At 50.8% G+C, this 14,273-nt stretch overlaps 1 protein-coding gene across 1 annotated transcript in view; it reads right to left on the reverse strand.

The window, feature by feature from the left end:
- Nucleotides 1-2,414: 2,414 nt before the first annotated feature.
- UNC5D (unc-5 netrin receptor D) overlaps nucleotides 2,415-14,273 on the reverse strand; it is a 97,349-nt gene continuing 85,490 nt past the window's right edge. Inside the window, exons 13-17 of the mRNA XM_058859465.1 lie at nucleotides 13,053-13,280; nucleotides 10,902-11,051; nucleotides 8,241-8,405; nucleotides 6,412-6,590; nucleotides 2,415-4,513 (exon numbers count right to left, since the gene is read on the reverse strand). Of these exons, the coding sequence (XP_058715448.1) occupies nucleotides 4,312-4,513; nucleotides 6,412-6,590; nucleotides 8,241-8,405; nucleotides 10,902-11,051; nucleotides 13,053-13,280 (924 nt within the window). The 3' untranslated portion in view covers nucleotides 2,415-4,311. The remainder of the gene's footprint in view (nucleotides 4,514-6,411; nucleotides 6,591-8,240; nucleotides 8,406-10,901; nucleotides 11,052-13,052; nucleotides 13,281-14,273) is intronic.

Consider the following 14,273-nt stretch of genomic DNA (forward strand, 5'->3'; position numbering starts at 1 on the left):
TGCTGTTTCTGCTGGTTTTGGCAATGAGGAAAGGCAGGGCTGTGCGTTCCTGGGGATGGGTCACGATCAGCAGCACTGGTGGCTGCAGGAACTGTGTGCACTCTGTTACTGCATTTACTCAGGAATCTGTAAATAATTTTAAGCAGACCACCGTGATTTGTTCAAGGAAGGACAGTTTGTGTTTCATGTGCTGTCACAGGAATCTCTGCTGGAGCAGGAGCGGTGTCCAGGCAGGAATTTCACCAAAGCTCATCCCGGGAATGAACAACCCCTGGCAAACATTCCCCGGCAGGCTCTGGGTGAGGGATGTTCACCCTCTCCTGCCGTGAGAACTCCCTGGGGGAATCAGCCCAGGAAAGGCCAGAGAGGCAGAGCTGGAGATCATCCCTGGTTGTCAAGGATTTCAAATCCCATTTCCTGTTTTTAATTACCAGCCAAGAACCAAGGCAGCTCTTTGCTGCAGTCTGTGTTTTACAGGCAGAAACAGCCTGAAAAAGAAGGTTCAGGTGGTGACCAGGAGCCCAGCCCGGCCCCTCCCTTGTTTAACTCGCCACGGACCTGAGCTGTGTCTTCATCTTGTGGAAAATATTCCCTGGAATTGATCAGTTACTGAATGATTTAAAACTCACACAGCACTGCCTTGCAGGTGGAAAAGAAGAATGGACTTGGGGTGTGATGTGAATATCCTGGACCCTGCAAGATCCCTTTTTGGTGATTGATGCAGAATAAGATTCTCTGAAAGCCAGCGGTGCCCAGGCCAGAGAGGGGGAGAACAGCTGTAGCCAGGGATAAAAACAATGGCAAAAGTCATTTCCATCCAATCCAGTTCCCCGGATTTTAGGAGAATTGTGTTGGTATCTTTTAATCTATTACAAAAATCCCAATAAAATTTCTGTGGGAGTGCAGGGCGGTACGGAATGGAAATGAGCTTTATGGTGCTGGCGGAGCTGGGAGTCGTTTTTAAAATGCAGCCATTAGCCTGCAATGACTCATGGCTCAGAAATACCTGGGCAAAGTGCTCAGGAAGATGAAAATCTATTAAAGCAGATTCTTTGGTGATGTAAAATCAGAATGGCTCTTTCCCCTGAGCAGAGCCAGGGCAGCCATGTGGAATCTACAGGGGGCAAAATCACATTTCTCTTTCTTTTACTCCCTAGTTGGGGAAAATTGTTTTTCAAATATCATAATTTATACAACAGGAAAAAGGAATGAATTTTTAATTTCTGGCCTCTAATCCTTTTCCAGGTGCTCTTCCACATCTGTATTTTGGGTCAAATCATATAAATACAAGCACAGATTTCCAAAAATGGTCTTTTTAAGAGAAAGGGAGAAAGGAAATAAATATTTGGGGCGTTTCTTGTTCATTTGAAGAACACAAGAGCATCAAAACAGGAATACAAAGGAAAACGCAAGAGCTGTTGATTCAGGTTCTCAAAGAGTGAGATCAGCAACAAAGAGCTGCTTTAGCAAGAGGAGGAAAACCAGGGAACAAAACCTAAAGGGCAAAACCCAACTGAGCCCTGCCCCGGCCACGGGGGAAGAGTTGGGGAATTTGGGAATTGGAATTGTCCAGTTTGGACATTTACTCCATTTGGGACATGAACTCCATGGGGCTGTGGGTGGAACTGGGATTCTGGTGTGGGGCTGGGGTCCCCCTGAGCTGGGGGTCCTGCCCTGGGAGTTCTGCAGAGCTCGGGATTCCCCTGAACTGGGGGTCCCCCTGATCTGGGGTGTCCTGCAGAACTGGGGGTCCTGCCCTGGGGGTCCTGCAGAGCTGGGGGTCCCCCTGAGCTGGGGGTCCTGCCCTGGGGGTCCTGCAGAGCTGCCAGGGCTGCCCAGAGCCATGGGTGCTCCCAGAGAAAGGGCTGGAGGGGCCACAGAGCTGCTTTGGGACACAGAGCTCTGGGGGATGCAGCTCTGGGGGGGACACAGCTTTGGGGGATGCAGCTCTGGGGGATGCAGCTCTGGGGGATGCAGCTCTGGGGGGATGGAGCTCTGGTGGGGGGGGATGGAGCTCTGGGGGATGCAGCTCTGGGGGATGCAGCTCTGGGGGGATGCAGCTTTGGATGGGATGCAGCTCTGGGGGGGGATGCAGCTCTGGGGGAGGATGCAGCTATGGGGGAATGCAGCTCTGGGGGATGCAGATCTGGGGGGGGATGCAGCTCTGGGGGATGTGCAGCTCTGGGGAATGCAGCTCTGGGGGATGCAGATCTGGGGGAATGGAGCTCTGGGGGAATGGAGCTCTGGGGGGGGACACAGCTCTGGAGGGGGATGCAGCTCTGGGAGGGGATGGAGCTCTGGGGGGATGCAGCTCTGGGGGGATGCAGCTCTGGGGGGATGCAGATCTGGGGGGGGGGATGCAGCTCTGGGAGGGGATGGAGCTCTGGGGGGATGCAGCTCTGGGGGGATGCAGCTCTGGGGAGCAGCCCTGCAGCACCTGGGGCTGTGCTGGGGGACACAAACCCAGCCTGCTCCACAGCAGAGCTGCTCTGAGAACAAATTCCCTGCAGGAGACAGACTGGGGCTGGTTTCCCCGACAACGGCAGCTCGGCGCTGGCTCCCTGGATGCCATCCCTTGTTTTGTTTTTGTAATGCCTGACATTTTGTCCAACGAAGAACAGGTTTCTGAGGAGGAGGACTGGCAGTCACTGGAGATATCATTCCAGCCCTGCGAGGAGCATGTGCTGCTAAAAGCAGTGACAGCTTGCAGCCGGTATTTCTGTCTGCCCCTAAATCTGCTGGAGCCCCTGCACCAGGAGCCTCCTGCCAGGCTGCAGGAGATGCTGAGCTGCAGGAAATGCTTGCACAGCTCTCAGCATTTCCACGTCTCAGGATTTCCAAGTCTCAGCCTATTCCTGAGCTGGGCAGGCAGCGGATTTCGGAGCAGCAGGAGCAAGGACAGAGTTGTTGTTGTTGTTGTTGTTGTTGAGATTTTCACACTTCACTGGGTGAGGGAATAGTTCCAGACCGGACCTGCCCTGGGGGCTGTCGTGCTGCTCACAGCCAAACACGAGCCTAAAACAGCCCCCAGATCCTTGTTTTGGCTTTCCTGCATTTCCACAAAGCTCCCAAAGCCTCATTTCTGTTCCTGTTTTTCCTGACTGTGCCCCGGCAGCCACACGGACTGGGGAGCACCTCGGCTACGGTGAAGGATGTGAGTGAAAAGAATGATCAAAATAATGCTGAAATTCGGCTCCACACCTGCTCCACCAGGCCCTCGCTCACAGTGACAGCTCTTTTTGGTTTGGTTGAAGACATAAATCATATTTGTATGGAATGGGTAAAAAACGAGGTGAATTCTCTGGTTTGATTCCCATTTTGGCGGTATTTGTAACGATTGTAAAGATTTGTAACGAAACCAAGGTAACCCAGCCAGCTTTGCATCCTGTGAAATTCCCAAATTGTGCAACAAAATCAAGGCCAGTGTTGGCAGTGCCGTGTGGGTTTGTGGTTTCAATCTGAAGCCAAACCAAAATGAAGCTGTGCTGATTGCCTTCACCTTCAGCTCAGCCACAGAGCCAGAAGTAATAAAAATAAATGTCTCAACTTGCTAAAACCGGGCTGGAAATTTCCCGTGTGTTATTTGGTTATTTAAATCCACCCCCAAAGACAGTTTTTGACTAAGAAAGTTTGCAGACGTAGAAAATTAGAAAATTCCTCTTGCGTGTGCACACCCCCCAGTCTCAGAGAAAAGGGGTTTGTTCTGGAATTTTGGTGACAGAGCAGGCAGCAAAGCTCTGCAGCAAATGTACATTCATTAAGGGGCTGAATTTTCACAACAAATTATTTGGAATACACATGATATGAAATAATGATGAGATCTTCTAATTCCTCAAACATCTGAACAGGATAAGGCCAAATTTTCAGTTTTTTTCCTGTAGCAGACATAAAGTGACAACGTGATGGGATTTTAAACCACTCTCGAAGTGAGAAGCCTTTTAACCAGGACTAACCTCCAGTGGCTCGGAATATCCAACATTATTTGTTGATTTTCACTAGGCATTACATGAACATGACTGTTCCTAAACACACAACAACATTTACCTCTTATGGCTCTGTGTCTCTCTCCCTCCTGCCCCGGGACTGGCACAAGTGCAGCTTTGTTTGGGGCACCAAAAGATGGATTTTAAGTGGAGGAGGACAGGGAGAAGCTTGATTTCCTCATCGCTGGAGGGTTTTTAGCAGGGCTGCTTCTGCTCCTCCCAGTGCCACTGTTGTGGGGTGAGTTCCATCCCCACGGGCACGACCCCTGCAGTCCCCTGGCCCAGGCTCGGGGTCGGGCTGGCCGCGTGTCCTGGCGGGGCAGGGGGACTAGAGCCCGTTCCTGCTGCCGGGGAACTCGGGCTCCTCCAGCTCGGGCTCTGCCACCTCTGAGAGCTTGGAGTGTGTCCTTCCAATCTCCTCCAGGGCACAGGCCAGCGAGTCCAGGTCCCCGTCGTGCTGGTGCCGCGCCTCCCACAGGTCCAGGATGACGGCGGAGGGGCTGCTCTGGGCGGCGAAGAAGGAGAGATTCCTGCAGGGAAGGGAGGGAAAGAGGGATGAGGAGCAGCCCGCGCTGCAGCTGTGCCCTGTACCCAGCACGATCCATGTGCTTGGGAAAAAAACCCTCCAGCACAGCTGGGGCATGAGCTGAGGAACCCCTGGAGGTGGTGGCTCCTCATGTGGCACCTGCCCAGCCCAGGGACAGTGACCACGAGCCCAGGGTGTGGCACCTGCCCAGCCCAGGGACAGTGACCATGAGCCCAGGGTATGGCACCTGCCCAGGGACAGTGACCACGAGCCCAGGGTGTGGCACCTGCCCAGCCCAGGGACAGTGACCACGAGCCCAGGGTGTGGCACCTGCCCAGCACAAGGACAGTGACCACGAGCCCAGGGTGTGGCACCTGCCCAGGGACAATGACCACGAGCCCAGGGTGTGGCACCTGCCCAGCCCCGGGACAGTGACCATGAGCCCAGGGTATGGCACCTGCCCAGCACAAGGACAGTGACCACAAGCCCAGGGTGTCCCTAGGCCCAGCAGTGCTGCCCCTGGGATGGGATTATCCCTTCTGGGAAGCATCACTAGGAAATACAGCCAGGATTTGACAGGGAGAAGGATTTACAGCACTTGATGCTTGTGCTTATGCAAAGACTCACCACCTTTTATCTGTGATTTTCTGTTTTGTTCATGTGCCATTTTTAGGACCCTGCAGGGGTGATTTGTATAGAATTTGGTAAAACAAAGTTTTGGGTTTATCCAAAACTCTTTTTCCTTTGGGTCAGATGTGGTTTATTGAGGTTCCCATGCAAAGCAAGAAGGCAATGGAAAGTTACTTTGCTTGATTTAAGCATTCCTCTGCCCTCCTGGGAACATATTTATAGAGTTTGTGACAATCAGAAAATATTTTTGTGAGGGAGCTGCCTCCACCAATTTAATTTAGCCAAGCAGAAAAAGCAAAGTAAGAAGTAAATTGGTTTTTACAGCATCTTTCAGTTTTAATCATCATAATATTATTACTCCTAACACTAGAGCACGACTGTCTCTTTTAAGGATGTCTTTCCCTTAAAAAAAAAAAAAAAAATCTGCAGGGTTCATTTTGGAATAAGAAATGCACCCATGAGAGCCAAGGGGATTTGTCTGGGGGGAATGTGCAGCCTCCTAAGTGCTTTGAACAACAGTTTCCATGATGGACAAAATCCTCCTGCAGCCTTGAGGGTGGACAGAAGAATGTCCAGCCCAGCAGGAGGAGCTGACAGCTCTGAGCAGCTGAAATGAGCCCTGAGAGCCCTTAATTCACCCACAGCCCTGACAGTGGCAAACCAACCCTGAGCAGCTGATAATTCCTGCTCCAGGGCCAAACCCCCTGCCCAGGGCGCTGCTGATGCCTTGAGAGGCTCCCTGGAACAGAGGCTGGATGGAGGAAAAGGAATAAATTGGGGATTTGTTAAAAATCCTTCAAAGGACGCACCTTGGGCAGTGCAGGAGCCTGGCTGTGGCTCCAGCCAAGGTGCACCCAAGGGGGACCCAAGGTGGACCCAAGGGGGACTCTGAGCCACGAATTTTCACATTTTTATAAGTTTTGGTCCATTTCCATATTGGGATGAATTGTCCAATTACAGATTATGAAGATTATGAAGATTATGAAGATTATGAAGATTATGAAGGTTATGAAGATTATGAAGGTTATGAAGATTAGGAAGTGCCACCCTCCCAGTCTGCTCTCCTCAGCTCGCTGCTGGTTACACTTTTTGGGCCTGAGGCTGTCACGGTGTCCTTGGTGCTGGGGCTGGAGCAGGTTTGGTGTGGCTGGAACTGAGGAGAACTCGCTGACGCTTTATGTGGGGCTCAGAGTCACACCCTGGGGCAGTGCAGAGCCTGGAAAATCTCCAGGGCAGAGCTGAAGGCGTCACTGCCATCACTGCCATCATCACCTGCTGATGCTGTTCTTCTGGGCCAGCAGCTGCCAGTCCTTGCCCTTGGCGCCGGGCGTGTCGAAGGTGGCGCAGATGCGCTGCCGGATGGAGCGCGGGATCTTGAACGCCTTGGGGCCCAGCTGGGCAGGGAAGGCGCTGTCCTCGTGCCCAAAGAAGGTGATGTTTTCTCTCTCAGCCTGCAGGGAACGGGAAGGCAAAGCAGGGAAAGAATCAAACCTGGGATTCCTCCCGTCGCTTGAATTGACAACAGAAAACGACTGAGCTAAGAGGTGCTTTTGTGATTTGTGAAAGAACACCTAGAACATCACAAGGATTGTGCATAAAAACCTTTAAAATGCTGTTATTTTCCTTCCACGAGTTTTCTTTCATGGTTATTTTTCTGTTATAGAGCAGTGCTGGCTTTCTAAATCTTTAATTGATTAAACCCCTGGACACACAAATTTATGTTTCTCTCTTTAGGCTTTTTTAAACACCTGAATTCTGTAAGCACCTCAGCTCTCCCAGCCTCTCTGGAATCCGGGTCCTTGTGGATCTGGCCCCTCTTTTCCCGTGGAATCACACCAGTCTTGCATAACAGAGTCAAATTTCAGTGCATTACTCATCGGAGAGTGACACAGCATCAATACCAACCAGCAGTGATGGTGCAGCCTCCATCCAACATTTGTGACACATCCCCAGGCTCGGCACTGGGTGCTGCAGCTCTGCCCTGGGCTCTGCTCAAGATGCAGAGCAGGAGATGCTCCTGCCCTGCCCGTGTGAGATAAGCACAGCGACCCGGGCGCTCCGGGGATTGTCACGCACGGAGCAGCTCCGGGGGGGAGTTGTCACTTACAGATTTATTTTGCAGTCAAATTATCCTCCCTCTTCAATCACTGCTGGAGATAGGCATGAGAAAGCTTTCCACAGCAGCAAATCTGCTTGAAGCAGAACTGGAACATGCTCTGGGGACTTGTATACAGACAGGGCCCTTAAAAACACAGCAGAGAGGGAGAGCAAGGCAGCAGCAGCAGCAGCACGGGCTGGAGACACAGAGAGAGCGACAGGGGGGTTTTATGAAATAAGGATAAAGGAGCAGAAAGCACTTGGCCAGTTCTGAGGAGTTTTTACACAGGATGATGTTCGTGCTGCTCTTGTCCAGCTGCTGCACTCCCTGCTCAGAGCATTTATGGGTGTAGAGCTCTAATCCAGAACCATTAATCCAGATTAATCAACAAAGATGCTCAGTAACCTAAAAAAGCGCAGCTGCTGAAGTTCTCATGGCTGTTGTCAGAGCAGCAGCTCGCTCAGCTGTAGCTCTGATTTCCTTTAGCCACGAGCAGGGCCCAGTCCCCACGAGACACAGTTTGTACCCCTGTCCCCAACCCTCAGCGCTCTGCAAGAGCTTCTCGTTAGAAAACTGCAACCACCAACTCGAACAATAAATCATTAAATTAGTGATAAATTATTGTTAGTGCTGCAGTGTCTGTGCCTCGATTTCTGCTGGAAATGGGATCTGCAAGGCTTTAAAGACTGGTTCCAGCTTTGAGCAAAACCTACACGAGGAAAGGACAGAACCAGGGAGGGAACTGGTGCACAGAGAGGTGGTGCCCCGTCCCTGGAAGGGTCCAAGGGGCTTGGAGCAACCTGGGATGGTGGAAGGTGGCCCTGCCCATGGCAGGGGTGGCACTGGATGGGCTTTGAGGTCCTTCCAACCCAACCCAACCCAACCCAACCCAACTTAACCCAACCCAACCCAACCCAACCCAACCCAACCCAACCCATCCCACCCCGGGATTCTGTTCTGTGAGCATCCCGCCCCACAGAGCAGGGGCTGCCCAAGGCTTTACCTCGAGGACGGAGGTCTGGACGTGCAGGAGCTGCTCGTGGCCCTGCAGCTGCCGGACGCACACGGTGCAGCACAGCTGGCTGGTGGCGGGGCTGAAGCGCTCCAGGGAGAAGGCGCCGAGCAGGGGCCGGGGGCTGCCGCGCCACACGCGGGAGAACGGCACCTCCTGCGGGATGGGGACACGTCAGGGACAGGGGACACGGCCAGGGGGGAAACAGCCACGTCCTGCTCTGCTGGGACCAGCTCAGGCACGTCCCCTCCAGCCCCAAACAGCACAAAGCCAGAAAGTGAGGATTGCGTTCATGAACGCTGAGGTGTCGCAGTGACCGAGAGCTCAGGGCTCATCTGGGGCAATGAGTAATGGGAAACTCTTAAAAAACATTCTTAAAGATACTTAAATATGCCTTCACTTCCTCCCCCTCGCCCTGTCTGTGTCTCCTTGGAATCACCTTGTAACCAGAATCCAAGGAAAGGAACACAGAACTGTCCTGGCCCTGGCAGCCTTCCCTTCTCCACCCCAAAGGAATTAGGAATTTCCCTCTGAGAACTGTCCTGGCCCTGGCAGCCTTCCCTGCCTTCCCCAGCCCCAGGCTGGGAGCAGCAGCAGTAGTGAGATGCACACACTGGTAAAGGAAACGTTAGCAAAATGTTATGAGTGGAGAAACTGTAATTAGATTTTTTTCAGGGTGATCATCTCTGCTTTCACTCCGAGTGGAAGAATCACTCAGCTGAAAGGAGCTGCGTGAAACAATGCAGAGCAGCAAGGAGTGCTGGAACAATGAGTGGTTGGAGTTTCCAGAGATGCTTTCAGCTCCATTCTGCGTTTGTAATTAAGCTCCTTGCAGACAGAGGGGCTGTAAATCATCTCATGGCCCAGGCAGAGCTGGATCCTGCAGGAGATGCAGGATGGGAGGCAAAAGCTGCTCTGAACACCCCGAGGTGCCTGCCCAGCTCCTGCTGTTCCCATGCACAGGGGAAGGGAGCCCAGCCCTGGGAGCTGCTCCTGCCAGGCCAGGACAGACACAGGCTCTGAGCAGAGCCTGCAGGAATCCTGGTGCCACCTGCCACCAGCTGCCTTCCAGCAGCTCCTCAGCGTGATTTATTTATCTGCTCTGGCCCTGGAGCAGGATGGCTGCTTGTCTGAGACATCATTTCCACCAATCTCCCCTCCCCACGCTGCCCGGGGAGGTGCTGCTGGTGGACCAGAGACATTCCTGGAACAGGCTGCGTTCAGTTGTTCCTGCCAGGCAGCACAAGCAGCTGCTCTCACAGGGTGGGACGTAGGAGAGGAGCCCAGGGAACACTGGAAGAAACTCCACGTGCAAAAATAGATTTTTTTCTCTATAAAGAGGCTGGAACCAAACCAGAGCTGTCACCAGACTTTTCACTGCGAGGGAAGCACAGAGCCAGGGGAGGTTCTGCAGCTCCTCTGAGGAGCAGTGATTGTGTTTCTGAGCTGTCCAAGCCATCCCAGTTACACTCAGCTATAAAATGTAAATATTCCTCTGGGCCAGGGCAGCGCTGTGTCAGCCCGTTCTGGCAGCAGGGGTTTTGCACAGGCTTTGTTCCAGCCCTGAGTCCCTGCTCTGATCAGGCTCTAAGTGGCACTTGGAGGTTCAATTCCAGCCTGTCACAGACATTTATTCCTCGTGTTTGGACAAGGGATTAGGAGACAATAAATTAATCAAAGTATGGAGCTCTATAATCTGGTGAGGGCAGAAGTGAATTTGCTGCATTGAGAGGAAACTCCTCGGATTTGATTTTATTTTGGGCACACTCTGGCAGGTCTCTGCTGGAGAACTGGGCCATCCTGACCCTGCTTGGTTTGGCTTTTAAAACACACGTGAGCGAGAAGAACAAACAAAACACTGAAAAGTTCTTCTCCCTAAGAAGCTGAAAAGGATTAATTTAAACCATTTTTTAAGTTGTAGCCCAAATTATCCCCACGCTGCTAACGAGGAGAGGCTTTCCCTGGCTCTGTGTTTATAACTTTCAGAGCCCATTACCCTCATGTTTTGGGGAACGTGGCAACACTTTTAAAACAGGGTTTTTGCCAAAATCCTGGAGGAAGGATAATTGTGTCTCTGCTTCTGGGAGAAGGGAGATTGTACATTCTAATTGAGTGCTGTATTTTAAAACCAGCCCACTCCATGTGCCAGCACATTCCTTAGGATTTCCAGTCACCAAAATCCTTGGAAATTCTTATTTTGTTTTGATTTTTCCTTTTCAGTTTTCAACAGCCTCTTCAATTAATGGAGAAGAGAAAAACCAATTTGCTGCTCTTCAGTTCTAATACTTGGTCTCTGTGTGCTGTGATTTTAACTCATGGTTACATTTAAATGTCATTTTTAGCCATATTTCCACAGTTATATCAAAACTGGAATGACAGATATTAGAAACATCTTGAGGAGTGGTTAAGTTTGAACAGGAGGAATATTTGCATTCTGTTGGAGGCAACTGAAATGAGGGAAAGCACAAGCACTTCTGTAAAATGACAAATTTACAGCAGTCTGGTATAAACGAAATCTGTGTTTGTCAGAATCAAAAGGCAACATGTTTTTGTTAAATGCTTGGGAGGCTTACAGCTTTTTAAATAAAAGGAACCTGGGTTCATTTGGGTTCTGCCCCCCAGGGCAGGGGGAGCAGGTGAAATGCCAGGTACCTGACAGGCAGTGAAGGGTTTGATTCTCCACAGGAAGGGAGGGACGTCCAGCACTGAGATCTGCAGGCTGCAGGTGTTGCCTTTAAAATGCAAAAGTTTGGGTTCCTCCAGCAATTGCCCCCCTTGGAGTCTTTCATCCGAAACCACTTCCTGCAAGGGAGGAGAAGAGAATGTTTTCAGTGTTAGGAACAAGCCCCAAAGCAGTGAAAATCCCTCTCTGTGGAGGTGCCAGGTTCCCCCGGGGTGCTGAACACGGCAGAGTTTCTCTCGTGGGTTTGGCATTTCCATTGCCCCAAAGTCTGGCTTTGGGCAGCCCCATTTCTGGGCAGAAAATGGGGGTTGGACACTGAATTTTTGGCTGTCTCTCCTCTCCAACACCCCCAGAGCAGCCCAGCACAGCTGGACTCAAGAGCAGCTCTGCTGAGGAACTTCTCAGGGCTTTGCAGAGCCCTCAGACACTTCAGGTGAAATCATTCACTTCCATTTCCCACCTCTGGGGCACTGCCAGAATCGCTGGACAAGACCTGAGCAGTGTGAAGGGCAGACTCTGGGCAGGGGTTTGCACTACAGCCCTCCAGAGCTCTGTTCCAAGTGAATTTTTTATGTAATTCTGTGAATTTAAAACATAATGGCAGGAAAAGATCACCCCTGCCTGTACTTAAGCAATGTTTATTCCTGTGCTGTTGCAGTAAAAACACCAGTGAGGAAGGAAAGGTTGCAGAAGTCTTTAAAAATCAGCAGGCAAGCAGTGCTTCCAAATTACCTTTCTTAATCCACAAAAATTATATCAAATCTGTGTCCACCAAAGGGCTTTAGGGCTTGTTAGGACCAAAGGAGCCCCTGGAACCATTGTGACCTTCTGAAAATTCAATGCTCGACCTCTCTGAAACTGCACTAACAGATTTCCATTATAAACCAATTTTTACAGGTGTTTAGGTTGGTTTAACCCCTGGTGGTTGGGTTCATATGAAGGCAGGGAGACTTCGGTTTTTGCTTTCCAGCCACAAAGGGAGCAGATTATTTAACTATTCTCAAACCTCCTTGGGTATGTTGGATGTTCTGGAAGGTTCTGTGAGTGCTGCTCTGGCTGCATTGGCAGGCGTGGGACTCCTCCCACAGCAGCAGCATTTGGGAAAATCACAAAGGACTTGGTTCTCTTGGATTTTGAGGGCCAGGAGCTTCCCAGCACACTCAGAACTTCACAAAGACCCACCTCAGCTGCTGGAGGAACAAGGAGAGTTTTCACACAGGGAAAAAGTCAAAACCAAAGGAATTCTGGCTCGTACATAAACCTGCCCCATGCAGGATTCACTGTCAAACACAGCTTGGCAACCCCAGCTCTGGTGTTTTATCCAAAAAGCTCTGTAATTCCCCATCTTCCCCACTAATATTGACTTGCTTTTAGGGGCTGCATCGTTCCGTGAATGCACGGTTGTCTCACTATCTACAAACACCCTGGGAACGCAGAGAACTGGTAATTATTCTTCTGATCATTTCCTCCAGACTCATCAGGAAGACACTGGTACCCGCTAATTGTCTAAGTGTTATAAAGAGGATAATTACAAAGCCATTGTGAGCCTCTAACAATCCTTTTGGTGCCTTGGCTTTTATTAGAAGCACAGAGACAGCAGCGTGTGCTTCAGTCAGAGCCGTGTTTCCATTCCTGTGCGACAGCAAAAGGAAGGAAAAATTCATCTCACAACTCTTTGCGTTTCAGCTCCCCAAAGAACAGCATTTTGTTAAAGCTCCTGAGTTTACCAAAAGCCAGAGAATTGTTTTGTCCTGGAACACGGTGCAGGAAAATCATTCTCATCTCAATTGCCACATGGGGATTGGGTTGGTTTTTGTTTTTTTTAAGAGGAAATGCTGGATAATTGAATTTTTGTAAAGCAGGGCTGGGTGAGTTTGGGTAGTTGAGAATGTGGGTAAAAAATTTGAGAGAGCAAATAAGAGAGTTTGGCTGCCCTAAAGCTCCCAGTGTAAATCCACACCTGCAGGGAAATTGAGTGATTTATTCTAATGGTGCAGCAGTGCTTAAAAATTCCAGTATTCTCCTTGGGTTGAGGCTGGGGTTGCCCAGGGGGGTGAAAGGATGTCAGCATTTCATGGGAAAATAAGCAAAGCCCAGAGGAGCAAAGCGAAGCCATTTACCTGGAATGCACAAGGGGTGTTATCCACACAATAAACCCTCAGATTGTAATCCAGAGAATTGCAAGACAGGCAGCCAAAAACGGCGACTTTCAGCTGTCGAACGGCGCAGTCAGAGATGGGTTCCCCAATTAGGGCATAAGTTCCAAAGCTGTTTAAGAGAATGTGACAGGCATAAGGATCCAACAGGCAGTAGCAAGAAGTAGTTTCCTCTTCCACAGACATCACTTCCTGCAAAATGAAATTCAGGTTTAAAAAGAATAAAGCGAAGTCGGATCAATAGGCCTCGACAATAGGAGTCATGGCATTAATTGTTTATTTTTATTCAACTGGAATGCAGTGTTGCTGGGAGCCAGGCTGCACTCTCGGGGAAGGGGAGAAGGGGGACGGCTTCCCTGAGTAAATATTCCCAATTTAGCCCTGAGTCAGCAGGAGGATTTATGGCCGTGCCCTGAGCAGAGCTCGCTGTGTACATACAATAATAATGATGATGCCTAAGCAATTTTAGCAGCTTTTTTCAAGTGCTCTTGACTTTCTGCCTAATTTTTCCCCCCAATGTCAAGTTAAAAAATTACCTTGAAGGTTAAAGTCAATAAGCAAACCTTGAACAATGGCTGGGGTTTGATTTCCAGAACACCCATTACAGCCACGTTCACCTTCCTCAAAAACTCCCTCTGCTCTGCCTCTGCTGCTCAGTCCTGCCCTGCGTGCCTGTGTGACTCTGTCCCTGTGTCCCTGTGTGCCCATGTGACTCTGTCCCTGTGTCCCCATGTCCATGTGTGACTCTGTCCCTGTGTGACTCTGTCCCTGTGTCCCTGTGTCCCTCTGTCCCTGTGTGCCCATGTGACTCTGTCCCTGTGTCCCCATGTCCCTGTGTCCGTGTGCCGCTGTGACTCTGTCCCTCTGTCCCTGTGTGCCCATGTGACTCTGTCCCTGTGTCCCCATGTCCCTGTGTCCGTGTGCCCATGTGACTCTGTCCCTCTGTCCCTGTGTGCCCATGTGACTCTGTCCCTGTGTGACTCTGTCCCTATGTCCCTGTGTCCCCGTGTGACTCTGTCCCTGTGTCCCCATGTCCCTGTGTGACTCTGTCCCTCTGTTCCCATGTCCCTGTGTCCCTGTGTGCCCGTGTGACTCTGTCCCTCTGTCCCTGTGCCCCTGTGTGACTCTGTCCCTCTGTCCCTGTGTCCCCATGTCCCTGTGTGCCCGTGTGACTCTGTCCCTCTG

The sequence above is a fragment of the Poecile atricapillus genome, chromosome 29 (assembly GCF_030490865.1).
Source record: "Poecile atricapillus isolate bPoeAtr1 chromosome 29, bPoeAtr1.hap1, whole genome shotgun sequence".
Lineage (NCBI taxonomy): Eukaryota > Metazoa > Chordata > Aves > Passeriformes > Paridae > Poecile > Poecile atricapillus.